The 26314-nt window shown below is 45.0% G+C and overlaps 1 protein-coding gene across 2 annotated transcripts in view; it reads left to right on the forward strand.

Annotated features, from left to right (window-relative positions):
* LOC144696006 (membrane-bound glycerophospholipid O-acyltransferase 2-like) overlaps positions 1-26314 on the forward strand; it is a 67766-nt gene that overhangs the window by 31144 nt on the left and 10308 nt on the right. For both annotated transcript variants that reach the window (XM_078567170.1, XM_078567171.1), the window contains 5 exons: positions 3722-3799; positions 14225-14320; positions 19087-19142; positions 21429-21483; positions 22707-22893. In XM_078567170.1, coding sequence (XP_078423296.1) covers positions 3722-3799; positions 14225-14320; positions 19087-19142; positions 21429-21483; positions 22707-22893 — 472 coding nt within the window. The remainder of the gene's footprint in view (positions 1-3721; positions 3800-14224; positions 14321-19086; positions 19143-21428; positions 21484-22706; positions 22894-26314) is intronic.

Consider the following 26314-nt stretch of genomic DNA (forward strand, 5'->3'; position numbering starts at 1 on the left):
TTCAGGGCCATCTGTCGCCTGGACCAGTCCTGGTCTGTAGACATGAAGTAGGTATGCGCTCTGTTGCACTTTAAGTATGGCACCAAGAGCAAGGAAGCGCTAAGGTCACAGTGTGGCGGGCAAATTTGAGCTCGTCTGCCAGCGAGCTGGCATGTTCCCCATGCATGCATAATTCGGCGCGAAAAGCCGCCATTGCGGCCTGCAGGTATAATGTCCTTTTTCCCACCCGCTACTACACTTAGAGCAAATCTGGGATAATTCCGCCAAAAGTCAGCAATGCTATATTTCCCTTTCTTCACTCCTGCCCCACCATCCCCCCGAGATTAATGACTGACTCTTACTTTTCCTATTTGCATCCTCTTTAGTTGGTAGCGAGGGGTAGAGTGATGGGATGCATAATCTCCAGATCAATTCCTCAGAAAGTGCTCTTGAAAATATTGCCAAAGAGAAACCTGATTCTTCAGCTACACTTCCCAATGTATTTTCATCACCATTCTAACAAGATGTTCAAAATGCATCCAGATGTTTCTCCCTGTTGGAAAGCAGTTGGTACAGTCCCCCATCTGGCTGACTGTACTTAAAGGGGTACTGTAATACCCTGAGCAAAACATTGTTTCCTCAGTATCTGTTTCACTATGAGGTCATGGCGTGTGTTGTGTGTTTGATTTCCGGCCAACAAGTAAATTATCTAGCCGCCTTTAACAAGGGTAAACCCCCTTTAATAACTTAGGGAGATGAATATGTTGGCTGTGAAGAGAACAGTTATTTGCTATTCATACATGGGATGTCAGCATCAGTGACAAGTTTTATTGCCCATCACTAATTGTCCTTGAGGAGGTGGTGGTGAGACACTTTTTCCTGACAACTGAGTGACTTGCTAAGCAATTTCAAAGGGAATAGTCAATCACACTGTTGTTGGTCTGGAGTCACATATAAACCAGACCTGGCAAGGACAGCAGGTTTTCTTCCCTAAAAGGCAATAGCAAACCGGATTGGTTTGTTACAACAGTACATTTATTTCAAGGTTTTGATCCTGGCTGGTTAATTTCAGATTTATTTAATTAACTGAATTTAAATTCTCCAATGGCTCTTATCGGGATTTGAACTCTTGTCTCTGAATTATTAGCCTAGGTCTCTGGTTTACCAGTCCACTAACATAGCTACAATGCAACATGTGTTCAGTGGGCAGTGAGGAATTAGTTACAGTCAACTCACACTGGTTGGTAGATGGTCCAGTTTCACACTACCACTCAGCGAATGACGTGATGTCCGTTAGTTTATAAGGTGTCAACGATGGTCCAGTGGGCAGCACTCTCACCACTGTCTCAGCAGGTACTGTGATCACATCCCATCCCAGAGACTTGTATACAAACTGTAGGCTCCCAGTGCAGTACTGAGGGAGGTGCTGCCTTTCGGATGAGGTACTAAACATGGTCCCGCCTGCCCTGTCAGGTGGATGTAAAACATCTCATGCACTATTTCAACGAAGAGCAGGGGAGTTCCTCCCAGACTCTTAGTCAAAATGTTTACCTCAATCAATATCACTTAAATTAAACAGATTACCTTGTTATTTTCACTTTGCTCTTTCTGGGGATTTGCAAATTGGCTCCTGTATTCCTACATTACAACTAGGGCTACATTTCAAAAACCTTCAATGGCTTTAAAGCACTTTTTGGGACATCCTGCAGACATCAGAGGTGCTATATAAATGCGAGTTCCTTCGTGGTCTCTATTAGAATGTTGTACTAGCTGACCTAGCACGAACCCAGTGCTGATATTAGGACATGTCTGGGATTTTTTTTTAAAAGACAATCTGAATGATTTCATTGCTAATGTAAACCAGACCATGGAAAATCTGCTCTTCTGAGTATTTTTTTTTTGTCCAGATTTATGGCAGATTCTCTTTATTGGTCATTGTTTGATTCCTGTAAACTGAGATTGAGACAAACTATTCCAATGACTGAAAACCCAATGGGGCCTTGGCACGAAGATTGGCAGTTAGTAAAAAAAAATGTAAATCCAGAGAGTGAAGAAGAGCCCAAACAGTACCTCACACTGGAACTGAGAAGCGGGGAACATCTCCCAACTGGCTATACAGCAACAACTTACATTTATATAGTGCCTTTAACATAGTAAAACTTCCCAAGGTATTTTACAGGAGTGTTCTCGAACAAAATTAGACACAGAGGCACATAAGAGGATATTAGGACAGGTGACCAAAGGTTCAGTCAAAAGAGGTACATAGATCATCATGATCTAAAAGAAAAGAAAGAACTTACATTTATATGGTGCCTTTCACATCCTAGGACATCCTAAACCATTTTATAGACAATGAGGTACTTTAGTATAGGCACTGTTGTAATTTAGGAAACATGCACTGCACAGCAAGATTCCATGGACTTAACGTGATAATGACTGGTTTAGTGAAGTTGGTTGAGTGATAAATATTGGCTAGAACATAAGAGGGGACTCCCAAGCTTTTCTTCAAATGGTGCTACGCCCAGTTGAGAGGGCAATCAGAGGCTTGGTTTAACGTCTCATCCGAAAGACAGCATATCTGACAGTGTGGCATTCCCTCTGTATTGCACTGGGAGTGTCTGCCTGGATGTTATGCTCAAGTATCTGAAGTGAGGTTTCAAACCCACAACTTTTGACTCGGGTGCGAATGCTTGTTTCAGGCAGCCACTCAGGAAAAGCCACCTTTACCATCATCGTGGTGGAATCTGTCATGCAAACTCCACCTGAAGTAGGTCCTATTTCTGTCCTTTTTTACCATCCAAAAAACAGGACTAGGACATCTTCACAGCATCCAGGAAATATCCTATCCTGGTGCCTCTTGTATACAGTACCTCCAGCAGAGGTAATCTTGAACATCCTGGTCTCCATATGATTAAAAAGTATATCTAAGTTCTGATGAAGGTGTACAAAAGAGTTTTACAAGGATGATATCAGAACTGAGAGGTTATAACTATGAGGAAAGACGGAAAAGGCAGGGCCTTTTCTCTAGAAAAAGAAGGTTGAGGGATGCCCTCTTTTTAAAAAATGAAGGAGTTCAATTCAATAGAGGCGGAAAAGATGTTCCTGTTTGTGGGTGAGACCAAAACACTGAGGGGGCATAAATATAAGATAATCACTAACCAATTCAATGGGGAATTCAGGAGAAACATCTTTACCCACAGAGTGGTGAAAATGTGGAACTCGCTACACAGGAAGTAGTTGAGGTGAATAGCACAGACGCATTCAAGGATAACCTAGAAAGATACATGAAAGCGAAAGGTACAGAAGGTTATGCCGAAAAGAGTTAGATGAAGAGGGGGCGGGGAGGAGGAGGCTTATGTAGAACATAAACACCAACCAAGTGAACTGTTTCTGTGCTGTAAATTCTATGTATGTAACCAACATCATCAAGAACAGTTAACAGGTCTTTCACCCATATGTCACTGGCATGTAATTGGCTGTCAACTTTGCCTTAATAAAACAGAGTCTGTGCTTCAAAAGTAATGGATTGGCTGTGAAGCATGTAGGAATGTCCTAATAAGGTGCTATATGAATGCAAATTCTAGTTATTTTTAGCTCATAGCTCATGGAGCATAAACACCAGCATAGACCAGTTGGGATGAATGGCCTGTTTCTGTGTTGGACAGTCGATGTAATTTACCTTGTTTGACTCCATTACTCTGTGATTCAACATCCTCTATTGAATGTGATTTTTCCATTTCAGTTATGCTGTTCACTTTCTGGGCGAGGTAATCCTACTGTATTGTATTATGGTGACTGTACATATGAAGAGCATTCACAAGTAAGTAAACATTTCATTTCTCTGAAGTAATGCTAATATTCAATCATTTGGAGTATTGGCTATTGAATTTTTTTTTTGGTGTTGATTCATGTTATAACTACAAATTCTGACTTTTTGTGAATATTTGATGTGTCTGTCTCCTGAAGGTCTTGCCGTTCACTGGGGTTTAGATTTACTGGTGCCAGTCATCTGCTTAATTGGCTGTTATTCATATCTGAACTTTGGCCATGAGTGTCAGCAGGACATTCACTGTGGGACAATGTGTGGAGGGATTGTCATCAGAGCTAAGCCTAGTCCTATCCATGCATGAGTATTTCCAGGAGGTGTCACTGCATAATGATCAGAAACCATTCCTGATGATCCACCCTTTCCACTTTCACAGAATCATACAGTGCAGAAGAGGCCCTTCGGCCCATCGAGTCTGCACCGACACGTGAGAAACACCACACCTACCTACCTAATCCCATTTACCAGCACTTGGCCCAGAGCCTTTCTTCTCTAACCACAAGTGTTGAGGCCAAAAATACCCCTTTCAGATCAATGGATAGCATTGAATCAGAAAGTTGTGGGTTCAAACCCCCCTCCAAATGCTTGAACACAAAATCTAAGCTCACATGTTCAGTGCAATACTGAGGGAGTCCCCTATGGGAACACTGCAAGCTAGGGTACTTCCTGTTGTCTGTGCAAATCCTAATACTGAATGGAAAAGTGTTGGAGAATGTGCGATGCTTTCTTTATTTAGAACGTTGAATCATTGAGTGATGAGACCAACACACATACTTGGGAAACCACAGGCATGTTCCCACTGGCTAGATACTAACAGTGAGAATTAACTTTGAACGGAGTGTCAGATTTGCCATTTGAATGTCCAAAACCTTTTTATTTGTGAAGCAGAATCCATTTTACTCTGATTTTCTCCAATGCTTTCCTTGCCAGTCTGGTCTTCTACAAACCCCTCCACGACCTTGGCTTTACCTCAGCCTGTGCCCCTGCTATGTTGTTTAGTTCTGCAGCCCAGACTCTTGTGTTCCATCTCTTCCTCCCACCAAGATCAGATCTTGCCCTGTGACCCTTGGAGCCCATGAAGATGCACCACCACAGGACCACCTTCTGTTCACTTCACAGACTGCTAAGAGCCTTAGTGAGGTTGAACCTTGAGGCCATAAATCATCCTTCCTTATTAAGAAAAGTTTATATAAAACAAATATTGTATAAATTAAATATTAGGGATTGTGTAGAAGGCATTAGTGCTGCTTTTGTGATGCAGCCTGGATGTTGGGAGCAAGGTCTAAGTGCACTGCTTTCCCTCATCTATGGTGCAGCTAACCTCTGTAAACCGGGTAGCTTTCTTTTGCATATGTCCCACTTCTGCCCTGATTAATTCCAGGTCGGGGAGTCTCATGGACCCCCTTCCTACCCCAATGCCAATTGAGGCCCTTAAGTGGGCAATCAAGGCCCACTTAAGGGCCTCATCCCACTGCTGCTGGTGTTTTAACCGTGCGGGAAACCCGAAAGGCAAAGCCAGGTTCCCGAGTGGCTGTATGTCCCTCATTGTCAGAAACTCAGTACCTGATCGAGGGACCCAGCATGGGAAAGGCGGGGGGGCCCACTGAGAGCCAGATCCCTACCCTTGCTGCCTCCACCCCCTCCCACGATCCCCACCCCACCCACCACGTACCTTTGACCTGAGGTCCCATGGGGATCCTCAGCCTCTGATGGGTGCATTACTGGCTGCAGCCGCTGTTCCAGCTGGCACTGCCTGCAATGGACAGCTACTGGCCTCTGATTGGGCGGCAGCTCTCGGGGGCGGGGGGGGGGGGTTGGTGATGGTGGTGGTGGAATTTCCGCCCCATGGGTCCTTGATCCCTGATTGGTACTTAATGTGGTGGGCCTTCCTGAAGAGGAAATTTCATTTGTTCATAGGATGTTGGCGTCACTGGCTAGGCCAGTGTTTATTGCCCATCCCTAATTGCCCTTGTTCAGAGGACATTTAAGAGTCAACCACATTACTGTGGGTCTGGACTCACATGTAGGCTAGACCAGGTAAGGGTAGCAGATTTCCTTCCCTAGAGGACATTAATACACCAGATGGGTTTTTACAACAATCGGCAATAGTTTCATGGTCATTATCAGATTTTTAGGCCTGAATTTTACCTTTGGCGGTCGTGCCCGATCGGCGGGCCTGGGAGTGGTCGACCTCCCACTGCGATTTCACGCTGGCTGGCCAATTAACGGCCAGTCAGCGCGAAACACACGCTGAAATGTTCAGCGCCGCCGGTGGGGGGGCAGGAAGAGGGCGGGTGATGACGTTTCCATGGGCGCGGGTGAGCGCTGCGAGGGAGCTCCCTGAAGGAAGACAGCTGCCTCAGGGAGCTGGAGACCTGAAAAAGCTGAAATAAAGGTTCTAAAAGCTGAAAAAAAGTGTCCGTGCATCATAATCAATCACCTGACAACATAACTGATAAAAGTGCTGTCCACAGATATTTATTTTAATTTTATTTCATGACGAAGATTTCACCCCACCCTCGGGCGAGGTTTGATGAAAAGTGTAAAGGCCGCCTGGCTGATTCGCCCGTCGTCAACGTGTAAGGTTGGACGGGCAACGAAAAATCAGAGCCAATTGCGCCGTTCTAGGTTTTTATTTAATTCAAATTTCACCGTCTGCCATGGTGGGATTTGAACTCGGGTCCCCAGAGCATTACCCTGGGTCTCTGGAATACTGGTCTGGTGAATCTCCAGCTACTGGGTGGGACCCCCCGTCACCTGCATAAATACCATCCACTGTGTGGAAATGTTTCTTTTGCCTTTTGGCTTAAATTTGTGGCTGCTGGGGCCACTGGAAACAGTTTCTCCTTATTTACTCTCTGAAAACCCTTCATAATTTTGAACACACCTATTAAATCTGCCTTTAACCTTCTCTGCCCTAAGGAGAACAATTCTAGCTTTTTCGATCTTTCGGCCTAGCTGGGAGTTGAATTTAGGCTGAATTTAGGATGTTGACATTTTTATAAATGAGACATTCCTAGAAAACTCATGCAGGTTGACAAGTGTACAGGAACAGCAAAGGACATTTAAATGGAACGGACACTGCGGCATTCACTGCTTATACTCAGACTGTTCTCACGTTTAGGTGGATGTTTAACTGGAGTGAATCAGTGAGTGGTAGATAGAGAAATACTATTCCCTCTGTCATGTGGGTTAATAACCAGAGGTCATACATTTGAAATCATTGGCCAAAGACCTAGAGGGGAGATGAGGAGAAATCTTTTCACTCAAAGAGTCATCGGAATCTTGAACCCTCTACCTGAAAAGATGAGGGGAAGCTGATTCCATAAATAATTTTAGAAGGGACCAGTACTTGAACATGAAAAACTTAGAACCATAGAACCATAGAAAAGTTACAGCACAGAAGGAGGCCATTTGGCCCATCTTGTCCATGCCAGCCCGAGCACACTTGTTGGGTTATGGATGAAAAGCAGGGATGTGGGGCTTGGTATGGCTGGTCTTTCAAAGAGCTGGCAAAGGCACAACGGGCCAAAGTTTCTACGATTCTAGGATTCTTGCTGCAAATGGGCACTGTTCATTTATAACCTGCACAGCGTTCAAACTGTAATCTTTGACCAGGATTTTCTGGTCCCACCAGCAGCAGGAATCGACACGGGCCGGATGGAAAACTTGACGGACCAGCCAGAGGTCCGTTGACTTTGGGCGGTGAGTTCTGGTCCCGGGCGGGCGTGACCGGAAAATCCCAGCCTGCAATGGATGGATAGTCCTGCCTTGTTTCTGCAGCCTTTGCCTGTAAAGAATATGTGGAGTTCGGTTCAACGCATACCAACCCTGGAAGGCTTGACCATGTTCCAGTGGAAAGGCCTGGTGTTCAGTTGCTGCTCGAATCACTATATCCATGGCCTCAGTTCATTTTGTAGCTGGTTGGGGGCTTATGGTTGCCACTTGCCAGCTCTGGTTGGACATATTGCTGGGGGCTTCACCACATGAACTCCCAGCACACACCTCCCCGTTCACTCAAACCTCCCTTTCTCCTTCCCATCTCCAACATTTAAATTTTTAAAACATTTATTTACGGGATGTGGGCATCGCTGGCTAGACCAGCGTTTATTGCCCATCCCTAATTTCCTTTGAGAAGGTGGTGGTGAGCCTCAGCAGTCCATGTGGTGTAGGTACACCCACGGTGCTGTTAGGGAAGGAGCACCAGGATTTTGACCCAGCGACAGTGAAAGAACGGCGATATATTTCCAAGTCAGGATGGTGAGTGGCTTGGAGGGAACTTCCAGGTGGTGGTGTTCCCATGTGTCTGCTGCTCTTGTCCTTCTAGATGGTAGTGGTCATGGGTTTGGAAGATGCTGTCTAAGGAGCCTTGGTGAGTTTCTGTAGTGCATCTTGTAGGTGGTATACACTGCTGCTACTGTGCGTCAGTGATGGAGGGAATTAATGTTTGTGAATGGGGTGCCAATCAAGTGCTGTCAAACTTCTTGAGTGTTGTTAGAGCTGCACTCATCCACGCAAGTGGGGAATATTCCATCGCACTCCTTGTAGATGGTAGACACGCTTTGGAGAGTCAGGAGGTGAGTTATTTGCTGCAGGGTTCCTAGCCTCTGACCTGTTCTTGTAGCCACAGTATTTAAACAGCTAGTCCAGTTCAGTTTCTGGTCAATAGTAACCCCCAGGATACTGATAGTGGGGGATTCAGTGATGGTAATGCCATAAAATATCAAGGGGCGATGGTTAGATTCTCTCTCGTTGGAGATGGTCATTGTCTGGCACTTGTGTGGCATAAATGTTACTTGCCACTTGTCAGCCCAAGCCTGGATATTGTCCAGGTCTTGCTGCATTTGGACATGGACTTGAAAATGAAAATGTTCAAGATGAAAATAAAAATAAAAATAAAACACCATAAGATTTGTTTATAGTGCACTGCAGGCATTTTGTATGTCTTACAGCATCAAATATGTCAGAGGGTAATTGTTAATTCTGGAGCTGATGCTGACTGCCCACTCCATGAATGGACAATCTTGGTTGAAACGAATGTTAGATAAAAACCCAACACTGTTTCTCAGCACAATGCGGCTTATGTTTAGCAAATATGACTGTAGATTTACAGTAAGCATAAAGCTGCTACACAAAGTAATATTAAATATTTACCTATAAAATGTCCTTTAATGATGTCATGACTGCATGCCTATAGAAAAGGGCTAATTTCTAGAAAAGTTGGAATTGAAAAGCAGAGAGTTTATGTTAAACTTGTATAGAATGGTGTCATGGGGTCTTTTATCTGTGAGAGCATGAGGTAGAGCCTCGATTTAACATCTCATCGAAAAGATAGTTCCTGTAACAGTGCCGCACTACATGAGTACTACACTAGGGGCAGAATTTTCCTGGCGGCTGGCGGCCTTTGCAGGTGATGAAGGGCCTGTTAAATTCCCTGGGTGGCCGTCCCACTGCCTTCCCACCTTATGCTGACCTGTCCGCAACTTTATATGGGGCCAGGCAAGGCCTAGGGTGACCCTCTCGCCTTTGCCCCAATTATTGGACATTTAAGGGCTAGGGGTTGGAAGGGGGTGGTGGCGGTGGGCACTTCCCTCAAGAGGGCCCTTGAGGGTGGCACCCCTCCCCCCTTCCCACATTGGGCTCCCCCCACTTCAAAGGCATTCCCCCTGCGGGTGCTCCCTCCCCCACTGGCCTCTCCATAAAGATTGCCATCCCCTTCTCCCCTCTTTGGCCTCACCTCGCCTCCCCACCATGAAACCTCCCTCCAGCCCCCTGCACTTACCTGGTGTTGGACTCCAGGACTTAGAATCTGGGGACTGCTTGTCATCCCATGAGGCCTGATCACTGTTGCCACAGACATTGCTGGGACTACAGAGCTGATGGCTAATCTGACCTCCCCGCCGACTCTTCGGGTGACAGGGTGGGAAAGCCTGCCATCTGAAAAACGCTGCACTTTGAAAATCAGCCCGCATTATATGCTCAGAAGGCCGGAATGGGTTTCAAGCCCACAACCTTTAGACACTGGGGCGAGAGTGTAACCTGTGGAGCCATGGTTTTCACCTGCAGCCCCTGTCCATGTTTGTGGGAGGAGGCAGCAGTGTTCAACCAGCATGCTGTCAGGAGAATTTCTTCACCGCTTCTCTCTCTGCACAAACTAATCCAAAGTTTCTGTGTCACAGAGATGACAGCACAGAAGTGGCTTGGCTCTGCATGTGAGTTAGCACCGGCTTCGGTGATTACACTTCACTTGCTGTGTTCCTAATTGACGAGAGCATTGTGAAATTTCTACTTTGCACATCAGGCAGCTTGTGACTTGCTCAATAGGGCGATCGGGTTTGGATGGGATTCCTCATCAGATGAGAAACTCCCTCTGAAATACTGAACAACCTGAATTTCCTGGTTTAATTTAATTTTTCCTTTTAATCTTGTCTGACATACTTATTTTCCTGAGTGAGACTAATATTTTAACATCCCTCTGCGCAGACTTGTGGGCACCACATGAGTCAACGTGTGGTTAAAAACTGGGTTGGGGGCTGCTCGTACCCAATTCACACTGAAATCTGACAGGCGACAGCAGAGAGAACTGTAAGGGGATAGAGTAGCATAGTGGGTCATGTTAGTGGACTAATAACTGAGGGGCCTGGACTAAGAACCAGAGAATGTAAATTCAAATACCACAAAGAAAAGGTTGACTAGGTTGATTCCTGGAATGAAGGGGTTATTTTATGAGGAAAGGTTGAGCAGGTTGGGCCTATAGTCATTGGAGTTTAGAATGAGAGGTGATCTTATTGGAACATATCAGATTCTAAGGAGCTTGACAGGGTAGATGCTGAAAGGATGTTTCCCCTCAGCGGGGAGTCAAGAACAAGGGGACACAGTTTCAGAATAAGAGGTCTCGCTTTTAAGACAGAGATGCGGATTAATTTCTTCTCTGAGAGTAGTTAGTCTTTGGAGTTCTACACCAGAGAGCAATGGAGGCTGAGTCATTTAATGTATTCAACACTGAGTTAGCCAGATTTTTGATCTGCAAGGGTTATGGGGGCCCATGGGAAAGTGGCGTCAGGCCCCAATCAGATCAGCTATGATCTTATTGAATGGTGGGACAGGCTCAAGGGGTCTAATGGCCTACTCCTGCTCCTCCTGATCCCCCCACCGACCAAATCCGTCTACAAGGCACAAGTCAAGAGTGGAATGGAATACTGTCCACTTGCCTGGATGAATGTGGCTCCAACGACACTCAAGAAGTTCAACACCATCCAGGGCAAAGCAGCCCACCTGATTGGCCCCATTTTCAACTAATCAGCAACTGGATTGAATGTGGACAGTGCGTGACCTGCTCTGCTTTCCTGGCTCTACCGTGACTTAACTAACGGTTCTTAGAAAGACCAGCGGTTCTTAGAGGGATCACTGAGGCTGCTGACTGAAAGGTCAGGAGCACTTTACACCCTTCCGGCTTCAACACTGAGTTCAACAATTTCAAACCATAACCACTGTTTCCAATTTTTCAGACAGGAGGTGTTGGTAATGGTTCTGCTATTGCTATTGCCATTTACACCTTTTCTGGACTCATCTTTCCTTTCATTACTTGTACATCATCACCACCTTTTGCCTTGCACCATCAACCCTTTTGTTTTGTAATCATTCCTGCCTCCCACCCCATCATGGACCTTCCCTTTTGTACTTTCTTCCTCTCCTCTCCCAACCTTCACAGCCCCAACTTCCCCTCTCCCAACCTCCCCACCCCAAACCCTTTCCCAGGTCCTGTTCTTGCTTAAAACCTGGTAAATATCTGACCTTTTCTGGTTCTGATGAAAGGCTGTTGGCCTGAAACTTGTGTGCTTCTGTCCACAGATGCTGCCTGATCTGCTGAGTGTCTTCAGCAATTTCTCTTTTTATTTTAACTTTTCTATTCTTGTGTTTCTGAGGATTCTACAAAAATTCTGCAAGCCACTGTCGGCCTGGGTCTGACACACATCTGTTTACCTACCCCTCACCCTCCCCTTGCTGCTTCCCTCCCCCAATTTCCTCACCTCTCTTTCCATTCCCCTTCCCCTCCCTCACCTCACTCTCTCCTCCCCCTCCTTCCTTTGTCCTCTCCTTCTCCCCCCTTCTCTCCCTTCCTCCTCCATCTATCCTTTTCTCCTCTTCCTCACCCCACTCCTCTTGCTCCTCCCTCCCCCTCCCCCTTCAGTCCTCCACCTCTCACCTTGCTCCCCTTCCCTCCTTTCCCTTCTCCCTCTCTCTCCTCTTCCCCCTCTCTTTCTCTTCCGTACCCCTCCGCCTCTCTCCTCCCTCTGTCCTCTCCTTCCCTATCTCCCTCTCTCCTATACCCGCCTGGCCCAACGTTGGAGTCACCCAAATTTCTGAAGCTTCCCTATTGGCAAGTTGTGCCAAGGCACCTGATTGGCATCTACAGCTTGCAGGTTTGACAGCTTGCAGGTTTGATGTTGTCAAGGACTGAGGCCCAATTACCAGTGAGTCTTAGAGTGGGGTCGCCAGGCTCACATGCCACACACTGCCCCAAGGCAAGGAAATTGGTGGGGGGGAGTGTGGTGAAATCAGCCTTGTCCCCTGATAACTGTCCAGTGACTTCCTTGCTGGAAAAATGCACCAGGTTAGAGGAGGGATAGGGTTGCAATGTTCTCCATGCTCAAGTAGTCTAACCAACACTACTGAGTCTCACCCAGGAAGAATGGCCACTTGGGGAAAGATAGTGGAGGACACTCAGCACCTGTGGAACAATACCTCAGGAACAGTTGTTCCTTCAGCAGAGGTGAACATGAGGAACTTGGTGATGCAACATCTAGAACAGCACAACTCTGTTCATAACAGCACATGTCCCCCACCTACAGTGTATGTCATCTGTTGAAGGAAGCCAGGGAGGAAATAGCAGATGCTCTGAGGATCATTTTCCAATCCTCACTAGTCACAGGCAAGGTCCGAGAGGATTGGAAGTCTGCGAATGTTGCACCATTATTTAAAAAGGGTGTGTGGAATAGGCCAGAAAATTATAGGCTGGTCAGTCTGACTTCAGTGGTGGGAAAACTATTGAAATTCTGAGAGACAGGATAAATGGTCACTTAGAAAGGCACAAATTGATCAGGGGATAGTCAGCATGGTTTTGTTAGGGGAAGATCGTGTCTTACCAACTTAATAGAATTTTTTGAGGAAGTAACAAGGAGGATTGATGAGGGTAGAGCAGTGGATGTTGTCTACATGGATTTCAGTAAGGCATTTGGCAAGGTCCCTCATGGCAGACTGGTCAGGAAAGTGAGATCTCATGGGATACAGGGAGAGGTGGCAGGTTTGATCCAAATTGGCTCAGTGTCAGGAAACAAAGGTAATGGTCGATGGATGTTTTTGCAAATGGAAAACGGTTTCCAGTGGTGTTCCACAGGGTTCAGTGTTGGGGCCCTTGCTGTTTGCTTTATATATTGATTTAGACTTAAATGTGGGGACGTGATTAGGAAATTTGGAGATGACACAAAAATTGGCCATGTAGTTGATAGTGAAGAGGATAACTGTTGACTCCAGAGTGATATCAATCGTTTGGTTGAGTGGGCGTAGAAGTGGTAAATAGAATTCAATCCGGAAAATTGTGAGGTAATGCATTTAGGGAGGGCAAACAAAGCAAGGGAATACTTAAAAAATGGGAAGTTATTGAGGGGGTTTGAGGAAGTGAGAGACCTTTGAGTGCTTTGTCCTTGAAGGTGGCAGGACAAGTGGAAAAAAGTCATCAGAAAGCATATGGAATGCTTTCCTTTATTGGACGAGGTATTGAGTACAAAAGCAGGAATGTAATGATGGAACTGTAAAAAAAAAAACACTGGTTAAGCCACAGCTGGAATTTTGTGTACAGTTCTGGTCACCACATTACAGGAAGGACATAATTGCTCTGGAGAGACTGCAGAGGAGATTTACAAGAATGTTGCCAGGGCTTTAAAATTGTAGCTATGATGAGAGATTGGATAGGCTAGGGTTATTTTCCTTAAAACAGAGAAGGCTAAAGGCTGACCTAATTGAGGTGTACAAAATTATGAGGGGCCTGGATAAGGTAGATAGGAAAGACTTGTTTCCCCTAGCTGAGGGGTCAATTATCAGGGGCATAGTTTTAAGGTGATTAGTAAAGGATTAGAGGGGACATGAGGAAAATAGTTTTCACCCAGAGGGTGGTGGGCATCTGGAATTCACTATCTAAGTTGGTGGTTGAGACTGAAACGCTCAACTCATTTAAAGGGTACCTGGATCTGCATCTGAAGCGCTGTAACCCACAAGGCTACGGACCAGGTGGGATTAAAATGAGCGGCAAGTTTCTTTTTTCTCTTTTTGGCCGCTGTAGACATGATGGGCTGAATGGCCTCTTTCTGGCGCCATAACTTTTCTATGGTCTACCTGACCCACTATTTAATGTTGTTTCAGGTACAGTTTCCTGGTAGCAATGGCATATCTGACCATCTGTCAGATCATCCGAGTCTATGTGTTTGATGGTGAAGAACGGTCTGCTGACTTCTCAGGGTAAGTACAGGAGAAGGGCACTTTCATGCCATTGATTTGAAATGGTCATTAATCGCAGGTTGGTGCCGTGTGATGTTTATGTCATAATATGTGCATCGCTTTAACTTGTGGCCTCCTCAAAAGCAGCTGCGATGCTAACCAATGTCATTAAAAAGTTAACAAAGCACAAGGAAAACTCAACATTGGAGCTTTTCCCTTCTCAGATATATATATATCTATAAATTTACAAAAAATTTCTGGGGACAAGGCTGGCATTTATTGCTCAATATTAGTTGCCATTTGAAATGGTGGTGAGTTTTCTTCTTGAAGCACTGTGGTCTGTGTGGTGAAGCTGCTCCTACAGTGTTGTTAGACAGGATTTTGATACACCAGCAATGAAACAACGGTGAATATAGGTCCATGTAAAGATGGTGTATGACTTGAAGGCGAGCTTTGTGATGGTGGTTTTATTCCCTTGTACCTTCTGCCCTTGTCCTTCTAGATAGGTTTGGGAGGTGCTGTCAAAGAAGCCTTGGCAAGTTGCTTTAGTAGATTGTGGTTGGGGTGCCGATCAAGGGGACTGCTTTGGCCACCAGTAACTCTGTTTATGACCAAGTATTTTTGAAGAATTAGATGAGGATGTTATGCACAGGTTCCAACTGGGGGTTAAGTTTAGCCTATGTTTCCCATTAGGATAGTGACAGGATCAGGTGCAATACAGGTTTGACACTTCACCTGATTGCATATTCCACTAAAATTAGCAACAACAACAGTAATTTATATTTATACAGAGCTTTTAACCTAATGAAATGTCCCAAGTAATATCAAGCGGGGTGTAAAACCAAAATACCAACCAATACCATCTGTTTTCCAAAACGTGGATTAAGTTAAATTAACTCCTTGAATTCCCTCCTTAAAGCTCAGTCATGATCTAATTCACTTTAGTGACAGACAATTCCTGTACTTCTTTCTACCCTTCCCCCTAACCTCCACCCTCACTGCCAGTGTGATATAGAACATTGGAATGCTTGAACAGACCATGTTCTCCCCAAGAAAGTGATGATCAAAAAGTGACCTTGTTAAAGTACATGAGCTGGTAAATGATATGGAAAATCCAGATTCAGAGAATTACCTCATGGTGTGAGTAGGGCACAGAGACATGGGCTCAAACAAGTAATACCCAGTGCCAGGAAGCTCTTCAAACAAAAAGTTGATAACATGTTGAATGGACTTCTTGATAGAGCAGTGGGAGCTCACTAGCCTTGGAATCATTTAAGAAACATTTAGTTGTTGTCATGTAGATCTTGCACCTCCCTATCTCTTGTAGCCTCTTCCAGCCCTTCAAGCCACCAAGATCTCTGCCCCTTACACATCCCTGATTTTCGTCACTCCACCTTTAGCAGCTGTGCCTTCAGCTGCCTAACTCTATGTCTGGAATCCTACCCTAAACCTCTCAGCCAAGCCTCATTATGCATTCTTGGTTGAGAGCCCAGACATCCATTAGAGTACTGAAACACCTGAGCTGGAGGGAAAACATGGTTTGATTGACAGCTCTGGCTCTCTGATCTCTTCTGTCAATTCCACAATGTTTATTTACATAAGATAAAGAAATTTCAAGTGCTTGCAGGTTCTGCCATTGATATTTTAAAGCATCTGGACGATTGATACCTTTATTGGGCTGTAATGAAAGCAATTTTTATGAATAAATAATGGTTTTTTAAAAGCTTTTTAACATATCCTATTGCCACTATAGGGTTCATTCATTCCATCCCGTGTGTTAAGTGGGTGAATGGGCATATAAGTGCCATAACTTGTCAGGGAAGGTAGGAGGGGCCATGGTAGGTGGATAGGGGGCATAGCTTGGCATGGAGATAGGGGGAGGGTCATAGCTTGGCATGGAGGGTATGAGGGACAGTGAGGGATGGGTGGGGAGCATAGCTTAACATGGAGGGCACGGGTAAGACCTTTTGAACATACCTTTCAAAAGGTTCAGTCATCCAGGCCATGGTTCATGACACCTTTGGGGTGCTGTGAACCATGGCTCTTTGAAAAGCTGGGCCAACTCCATCAAAATTGCGGAGGACTAGGAAATGCCTACCCCCGCCATGGAGCCGGCCAGGTCAGGAGTGCAGGCTGTGCGCTCATAACCTGAACCAGACCATACCTTAAATGGCACTACTGAAAACTGGAAATCCTGGGAATGGGGTCGGGAATCTTGGAATCAGGCCCTGGCCACTGTTTTCACCCCTCCATGGAGCCTTCCTGACTTCTTGAAAATCCAGCCAAATTAGCCTGATTGTCCGTGCATCGAAGGTTGTGCAAGGAATTGCAACAAAGAGTGTGGATGGGAAAGTGCAGAACAACATCAGAGATGGCCAGTTTGGATTCCATGGAGGAAGAGGGAAGAGAGAAGCTATCAGCATTATAAGATTAATGAGTGGAGACAGTTTAGAGTTTGGACAGGAAATATATGTTAGTTTTGTAGATTTTGGAAAAGCGCTCGATTGGTTGAATCTAGTGTAGCTGCTGGTAATTAGCCAGGTCCTGCATTTGTTTAGTGAGGCCAGCAAATATGATTAGTGAGGCAAACACATGTATGATTAGTAAGACTAATTTGTTGGTGTGTGTTGCTGTGTCCTGAACATTTTGAGCTGAGTTGGCAAGTTGGTTGAATGGTTTTTTTGACCCCTTTGCATGTGGCTGACATTTATTCAATTAGTCATCAAATCATGGAACAATAGCTCGTTCCAAACATCTGGTCTACATGTGAAGCTGGGGGAGTTCCAGGATATGGTGCTGTCCTCTGCCCATTTAGTTTAGCAACTGGTTTCTAGAATCTGTCGTCACCATATGAGTACTAGCAACTGTTTTCTGTCAATCTAATCAGCAAGTTTATTCCTGAATTGGTTACTACATTATGAATATTGCTTCAGGAACTCCTCAGGGTAGTGTCCTAGGCCGAAGCATCTTCAGCTGCTTCATCAATGGCCTACCCTCCATCCTAAGGTCAGAACTCAGATGTTCCCTGATGATTGCACAATGTTCAGTAATACACAAATAACAAAACAATCTGTTTGCATGTGCTGGACATATCTTGGCCTGGGCTGATAAGTGGCAAGTTACATTGTATCACACAAATGCCTGGCATTAGCGTCTTGGAGAGAAGATAGCCCAACCATCTCCCTTTGCCATTCAATGGCATTACCATTGTCAATTCCTCCATTGCCAATATCCTGGGGTCATCAATGACCTGAAATTTAGGAACAAGCTATATAAATGCTGTAGCTACAAGAGCAGGTCAGAGGTGGCAAGTGATGCACCTCTGACTCTCCAAAGCCTGTGCACCATCTACAAGACACAAGTCAGGATTGGGTTAGAATAAGCTTCACTTGCGTGGATGAGTGCAACTCCAACAACACTCAAGAAGCTCTTTGGCATCCAGGACAAAGCAGCCCAATTGATCATCCACCAATCAACCACACTAATCGTCCACTTCCTCCACCATCGATGAACTGTGGCTGCAAGGTGTACCATCTACAAGATGCATTGCAGCAACTCACCGGTGTTTCTTCGGCAGCACCTCCAAAATCCGTGTCCTCTACCATCTAGAAGGACAAAGGCGGCAGGTGCATGGGAACACTATCACAATCAAACTCCCCTACAAGTTACACAGCAACCTGACTTGGACGTACATTGGCCATTCCCTCATTATTCCTGGAGCAAACCCTGGAACTCCCACCTTAACAGCACTGTGCAAGTACCTTCACCACATGGACTGCAGTGGTTCAAGAAGGCGGCTCACCACCGCCCTCTCAAGGGCAAGTAGGGGTGAGCAATAAATGCTGGCCCAGCCAGTGATGCTCACATTCGTAAATGAATGAAAAAGCATAGACCAGTTGTTAGTAAACCATCCTCTGCCACTGCATTGTGCTGTCCGGTAAAATAACCACAAAATCAAGATGGGCTGAGGGCAAACGGGTGATCTCTGTGTAAATGGTTCATGGAATGGAGTGTGTTATATTGTGTGTTGGGGTGGAGGGGAAGGTAGAAATGGGACAAAAGAAATGATTCTTCAGATTCAGGCCAATAGAGATCCATAAAACCTTACTAAATAGGAGGAGGCCATTTGGTCCTTTGCATTTGTACCAGCTCTCTGCAAGAGGTTCCAATTCCCCAGCCCCTTTTCCACATCCTTTTATTTTTTTCTCTTTTTCCAGTATTTATCAAGTTCCCTTTTATAAATTGTTGTGGATTCTTCTCCCACTGCAGCTTGTGGCTGAATTCTACATCCCAACAACCTTGTGTGTGGGTGCGTCAAAAAGTTATTATTTAACCCTTCCCTTTGCTCTATATCACTCATAACTTTATCTGTTCTAATGTAAAAGACAACCACAGTTATTAACTTTAAGTGTGACAATTAGATTAAAGGCAGTCACGTCACTGGATACAAATAGCTTGAAGGAACTTTGATTTCAAATCAACGAGCAGGCTTTTTACATTCAAGTTTTTTTATTTGACCTTTCAATATTGTCTAAGTCATGACTGTTGGTGATGTCATCTAGGTATGAGGTTCAACAAGTTACTGACACTGGAGTGAAACCTGATGGGTGTGTCACATTTAGGTGTGCATCACTCCCAGACCCAGGTTGAGAATTAATCACCCACTAATGTCTATAATTTCAAAGGTACTTCCTGTTTAAAGAAAAAAATGGCAACAGCCTGCGGGAGTTTTGAGTAAATCCCTCAGTGTGTTACCTATTAAAGTGCCTTCTCTTTTTTTTTTGTAGGCCATTGATGGTGATCACACAGAAAATAACAAAGTTGGCATTTGAACTTCATGATGGTAAGAGACTCAAACTAAAAGAAAGTAGTCCAACTGATCAGTGACGATGAAACAGAATGGTAGATCAGTTTGAGAGGCTGAAAGGCCTACCTCTGTTTACAACCTATTATTTGGCCACAACAATTTTTTTGGCTGTTTGGCCCAGTAGAACCATGCTGGTGTTTATGCTCCATGGAAGCCCCCTCTCACCTCTCTTCATCTAACGCCAACAACATCCCTTTCTATTCCTTTTTCCCTCATGCCCTTTTCTAACTCTCCCTTAACCGCACCTGTTGCCTTCATTACTCCCTGTGGTGCCAAGTTTGACATATGAATTCTTGTTAAAGGAAGAAAGACTTGCCTTTATATAGCACCTTTCACAAACCTGGGGTGCCCAAGCTGCTGTGCAGTCAATGAAGTACTTTTGAGGAGCAGTCAAGATGTAGGAAACGCAACAATTTGCGCACTGCAAGTTCCCATAAATGTCAATGTGGTAATGATCAGATAATCTGCTTTAGTGATGTTGAGGGATAAAGTTTGGCTGCAGGACACTGGAGACAACACAGTACAACATTGTACTGTACAGACAGGGAAATCCTTGGTTTGACTTCCCTGTTAGTAAAGGGTTAGCCTGCCTCAGCTGGGTTAGAGATATGCAAGCATTATAATTGTTCTGAGGCATTTTGGGCCTGAGTTGGATGGAATGAGTCATGATTCACGATTCCCAATGCACTGCTGACTGTTTCCTACTGCCCTCTGCTGGAAGTTTTCAGTGGTTGTCAGTCCTTTCCTCCCACCCCCATCCCCCACGGATGGCAGAAAGATTGTGAACTTTGACCTTCTGAGACCTGGCCCCTCTTCCCCAAACTTGATGAGATTTGCCACTGAAGGCATGGAAAAGTAGAGCCAGGATCCCGTCAACACCGTGAGCAAGAAAGAAAACCCCATTACTTGTTCATCTTGTGTCACTGCTATCTCCCTGGTTGTCAATGTAAAATTGGCAATAGCCCGGTCAGCGTTCCTGCTGTTATGATCCTCGGCCAGACCCTGTGTCATGGGGGGAGATTTGGTAAGAGAACAATAACGTTTTGTTAAAGTAGATAAAGTTTGAGATTCAAGACGCTTACTAAGTGAATAAAAGCCACTAGATTCCCCAGGACTGGATTAAACAAAATAAGGTTTACTATACAAGTTCAGAAAGATAAAACAAATTACAATATCTATCCTACGCTCTAACATTCAGGTTAAGTATGAGGTTCATGTGAACAGACACACCACACTACACAATAGATGACAGAAGCGACCAAACCCAATTCCATGGATTTCTCCGCAACCCACCCAGACATTTGTCACATTGTGAGCCAACCAATCTCACTGAAACTTTGTCTTTCTCACAAATGTTTCCAATCTCCACATTTGAAGACTTTGCCTCGGAATTCTCTCCAAAAGTCACTCCGTCAATGACGACCCACCTTACAGGGTTTCAGCCTCGCCTTCCGAGATCCCTTTACCCTGGATCTCCGAGTACGCTCAAGCTTCACCTTCCAAGCCCCATTTCAGATCTTCGGCCATGCCAGGCAGATCACCGCTGCTCCGAAGGGTACCTTTGCCCCAATGGCCTGTGGTGCGGAGTCACCAACCTATGGCTGCCTTCTTGGATCTTCAGGGCTTCTCTCGTGCCCACTTCACTTAAAGTCGGCTGCCTGCAGCTCTTCCTTTAATTTGGAGCCTATTTCTCTGCACCTTTCCCTTAACATCAGAACCTTTTTCCACCCCCTGTCTTTGTCCCTTACCTGGGACTTCCTTTTGGGACCTCTCCCTGACGCCTCCCAGCTCCCTGGTTCCTTGTTCACCTACTAGATAGTGGCACTCCATTTTATACGTCATCTGAAAGATGGGACTTTGACAGTGCGACACTACCCCAGAGCTTGTGGATCAAATCACGGGCAGATCCCCCTCCCTCACCGGGAATTTCCGACAAAGTTGCTGCACCAGAATGGCAGCAGCTCCAAGGAAATTTCCCAGCCCCAGGGTCTTGGCCAACTTTCCTTCCCCAACCAGTCACGGTCCTAAAAAGGTTAATTGCAACTTTGTGGGATCTTGCTGTGCACCTGTTGGCTGTGGTGCTTGCCAGTTTTAAAATCAGTCACGCTTCAGATTGGTTCGTTGTACTTGGCACGTTTTGAGGTACAACAATCGATACAAGCTGTTTCCCTTCTCTGCTTTTACCATGTCCAGATAAATCGGTGCGTTTGCTTTCTTATGTTGAAACAATTCCGGACCTTTTTTTGTCTTAATTCCTTTCAGGTCTGGCCCGCGACGAAAATGAACTGAATCCATCGCAGAAACGTTTAGCAGTGAGGTAGGTATAGGATGCACACCAAGGAAGATAGGGTTTGGATTTGCATTGAGTGATGTCTTCTGAAAAAGAAACAATTACTGTGTTTTGTAAGTTAAACCATTCATCTGATATCCATCGAAGGTGTTAATCCAAACCAGTTAAATTATACTCCTGAAATCACCAAACTGGGGGCACAGGAGTTCCACATAATTGAGCTTCATTTCTAATACTGTATAATGTGATTTCAACTCTAGTGATTGGACCTGTGCTTATTCACTTGTAGTGATATTTGTCAAATTTATTATTACCTTTAGTTAAGTATCAAATAACAATAACCTGAATTTATATAGCACCTTTAACATAATAAAATACCCCCAAGATGTTGCACAGGAGCGTTGTCAAACAGAATTTGACACTGAGCTACATTAAGAGATTTTAGGTCAGATGGCCAAAAGGTCAGTTTTAATGAGTGTTTTAAAGGGGGAGAGGGAGGTAGAGAGGAGGAAAGATTTAGGGAGGGAATTCCAGAGCTTAGGCCGTTAGCAGTTAAGGCACAGCCATCAATGGTGGAGTGATGATAAATCAGGGATGTTTCAGAGGCCAGATTGCAGTGATCTGTAGAGCTGGAGGAGATTATAGAGACAGGGAGGGGTGGGGACATGGAAGGATTTGAAAACTAGGCTCAGAATTTTATTAGAAAAAACTTCAAAGCTTCAAAACCCAGAAGAGCTCATTTTCCTCTCTTCCAACAGGGAGGTGGCCATGAATGCATTAATTATCTGTCCTTAATGATGATGCAAAGTCACAAAGATTGACTGTCCTAATGGATATGATGGATCAATAACATTACTGTTCTTAACCTGCATCGTGTCTGTGTGTGTGTGTCTGTGTGTGTGTCTGTGTGTCTGTGTGTGTCTGTGTGTGTGTGTGTCTGTGTGTGTGTGTGTCTGTGTCTGTGTGTGTCTGTGTGTCTGTCTGTGTGTGTGTGAAAGAGAGAGAGAGGTGGTTGTGTGGAAGGGGTAGAACAGGCTTGGGCATCTGACCTTCTGGAGATGTAGTTTCAATAAGGGACCTATTGACTTGAAGTGTCACACACCAGCCATCAGAATATGTTTAGACACCATAATCGAGTGCCCCCCACTTGCTACTTGTCTTGAGTTAAAACGCTGTGATGCAATAGCTTAGGTATATACAGCTTTTCCTATAACATTTTTGGAGTAAGACATTTTTATTGGGGCTTTCAGGCGAATACCAAGTTTACTTGAGTACTTAAGCTACAACCTCAACTTCATGGGAATCCTTGCAGGACCTCTGAATTCATTCAACGATTACATCAGCTTCATTGAAGGCAGAAATTTTGAGGTCGGAACAAACCATGTTGCTAATGGGAAGAAGAGCAACAAGTATCTCCCTGATGAACCTTCAGCTCTGGTATGCTAATTGGCCAATGTTTCATGATTTTAAAAATGACCTTTAATAGGTAAAGTCACATACGTAGATAAATTTACATCCATGCACTGCAACCCTAAATTAGACATTATTACAATTGTAAAGAGAGTGTAAGAGCAGAGGGATTTGGGTGTATCTGTGCATAAATCACTGAAGGTTGAAGGCCAGGTTGAAAGAGCAGCTTATAAAGCACACAGGTTTTATTAATAGGGGCATGGAGTATAAAAGCAAGGAAGTCATGTTAAACTTGTATAGAACACTGGTTCAGCCTCAACTGGAGTATTGTGTGCAGTTCTGGGCGCCACACTTTAGGAAGGACGTGAAGGCGTTAGAGAGAGTGCAGGAAAGATTCACAAGAATGGTCCCAGGGATGAGGAACTTCAGTTGTGTAGATAGGTCGGAGAAGTTGGGTCTGTTTTCCTTAGAGAGGAGACAGTTGAGAGGAGATTTGATCAAAATCGTGAGGGAGCTGGACAGAGTAGATAGGGAGAAACTGTTCCTGTTGGTGGAAGGGTTGGAACCAGAGGGCACAGGTTTAAGGTAGTTGGCAAAAGAAGCAATGGTGGCGTGAGGAAAAACCTTTTTTGCGGGGTGAATGGTTAGGACCCAGAATGCACAGCCTGAGAGTGCAGTAGAGGCAGATTCAATCGAGGCTTTCAAAAGGGAATTGGATCACCATCTGAAAATGACATTTTTTCTGTGTTAGGGGGGAAAATGCAGGGATACGGCACTAGAAGAATGGCTCCTTTGAAGAGCCAGCACAGACACGACAGGCTGAATGGCCTCCTTCTGTGTTGTAGCCATTCCCTGATTCAATGAATGCTGTCCAGAAGTAAACATGTTACTCCAGACTGGGTCCACCTGGAACTTTGTACAACGGAAGCACAGCTTCCACACCTGGTGTGTTGAAACCTCCTTGAAACAGAGGCCAACATTCCATTAGCCTTTTTTTTGTGTGAAATGTAGGTGAAGTTTCAAAATCTCTCTCTCTCCAAAGCATCTTGATGGGTAACATCACTTGTCATGTTAAATAGCCAATATAGCCTTGGGCATCGATGGAGGAGGAAGCAGGATACAGACATGTAAAATATATATAATTTTGGAGGAAAGACCGAGAGGTTAATCTCAGCTCAAAGCAAGATCGTGAACTGGGGGGGCGGTAATTGACCAACCTGCAACCTGCAAGATTGTGCAGGTGATATTATCCTCCTTCAAACGATCCATGTGGTTTCCTGATACAGTAACTATGTGATAATCTGGGGATTACTACCCGAGCCATGTGCTAATTGACACACAGAGGTAAGCGGATCAGGAAGATGAATGCATGGCTGGTGTGGGGAGGAAGGGGTTCCATTTTCTGGGACTGTGGCACCAGTGCTGGGATAGGAAGGAGGTGTTACCCCCTGCAACAGGCTCCACCTGAACCAGCCTGGGACCAGAGTCCCAGTGGGAAGGGTAAAGAGAGCTGTGGATGCGGCTTTAAACTAAGAAGATGGGGGTGTGGGGGGCAGGGGCATTGTTGGGTGGCTGGTTGGGGTAATATGGTAGGAATAATGCAAAGCTAAAAATAAAAGAAAGAGTATATGTCAGGAATAAAGGTAACAAAGAATCAGGAAACAAATCCAGTTATAGAGAGAGCTGTAATAAGTAACATGGTTCCATTGAGCTTACAACACAAAAACAGGTCATTCAGCCCAAAGGATCGACACATGAGCCTCCTCCTCTTTATCTAATCCTATCAACACATCCTTCCATTCCCTTAGAAAGAAAGAACTTGCCTTTCTATAACAACTTTCACATCTTCAAGATATCCCAAAGAAACTTTACAGCCAATGAAGTACTTCTTGTGAGGTTCAGTCAACGTTGGTGATGTAGGGAAAGTGGCAGGCGACTTGTGCACAGCAAGATCCCACGAACAAGCAGCGAGTTAACGACTGGATCCTCTGGTTTAATGGCGTTACTTTTGTAAGCAAGTGCTCAATGGGATAAAGAAAACAAACTGGAAAGAAGCGACCCCAATTTGGCAGGTTCGTCCAGGGTCCATGACGGACAAGTTTAGGATAGACACCAGGATGTGTTTTGTAACCCGCTGATCAACAGCAGGAACACGCTGCCTTGATCCTGGATCCCTTTAAGTACCAGCCAGGCGCAATGATGGGGGAGCTGGTGAGGATGGGATTGGACAAAAGATGTGGTCGAACTATCAGACCAGTCTTCACCTAAACCCAGCTGTTAAAACACTTGTTTTTTTCCTACAGTAGCTCCGCCAGAAGAGTGACATAGTTTTAGTTTTCCAAGTGTGCTGTGTGTTACATCTGAACCACCATTGCTTTTGTGCAGGAGTACTAACCTTCTGGTAGTGGTGCCCTGCTGTTGGCTGAGGCAGGGTACACTGTTCAACCTGACTGAGACTGGCGCTTTTTTCTTTGTAAAGAGCTCCACATTGTGGCTGTCTTGGCTCACTGCGCCCTCTTGCACAAGTCACTGATCGCTCAGTGACAGGAGGCATCTTACAGAGCTTCATATTAAAGTTTAACACATATAGTTTTATTTATGCAACTTAGTGTCCCTGAGGTTAATTCCTCTTTATTGAAGTGGTTTGCTGTTTAGCTGTCAGCTGTGGCTCAGCATTCGCCTCAGAATCAGAAGGTCAGGAATTCAAGTTCCACTCCAGAGACTTGAGCTCAACATTGAGGCTGATACGCCAGTGCAGTACTGAGGGAGTGCTGCCCTGCTGGAGGTGCTGTCTTCCAGATCAGTCATTAAACTGAAGCTCCGTCCTGCCCTCCTTAGATGGATCTAAAGGATCCCATGGTCACTATTTCAAAGAAGAGCAGGGGAATTCTCCCTGGTGTCCTGGCCAATATCTATCCACCAACCAGTATCACTAAAGCAGATTATTTGGTCATTATTACTGTTTCTGGGACTTTGCTGTGTGCAGGTTAGCAGTTGTATTTCGTACATTACAACAGTGACCACACCTTGAAAAGTATTTCATCAGCTGCAGAGCACGTTGAGACATCCTGAGGTCATGAAAGGAGCTAGATGAATGAAAGCTCTTTTTTTAGTTCTGTAATGTAGGGATCACAATATCTTGTTAAATAAATATGATCCTGGGAATAGGTGGTGGTCATTCAGTGCTTCCAGCCCGTTCCATCATTCAATTGGACCCCTTTTAGTCTGTATCTCAACTGCATTAACCTGCCTCCGATCCAAATTCCTGCATTAACCTGCCTCCGATCCATATTCCTGCATTAACCCGCCTCCGATCCAAATTCCTGCATTAACCTGCCTCCGATCCATATTCCTGCATTAACCTGCCTCTGATCCAAATTCCTGCATTAACCTGCCTCCGATCCATATTCCTGCATTAACCCGCCTCCGATCCATATTCCTGCATTAA

The sequence above is a fragment of the Cetorhinus maximus genome, chromosome 21 (genome assembly GCF_964194155.1).
Source record: "Cetorhinus maximus chromosome 21, sCetMax3.hap1.1, whole genome shotgun sequence".
In the NCBI taxonomy this organism is placed as follows: Eukaryota; Metazoa; Chordata; class Chondrichthyes; order Lamniformes; family Cetorhinidae; genus Cetorhinus; species Cetorhinus maximus.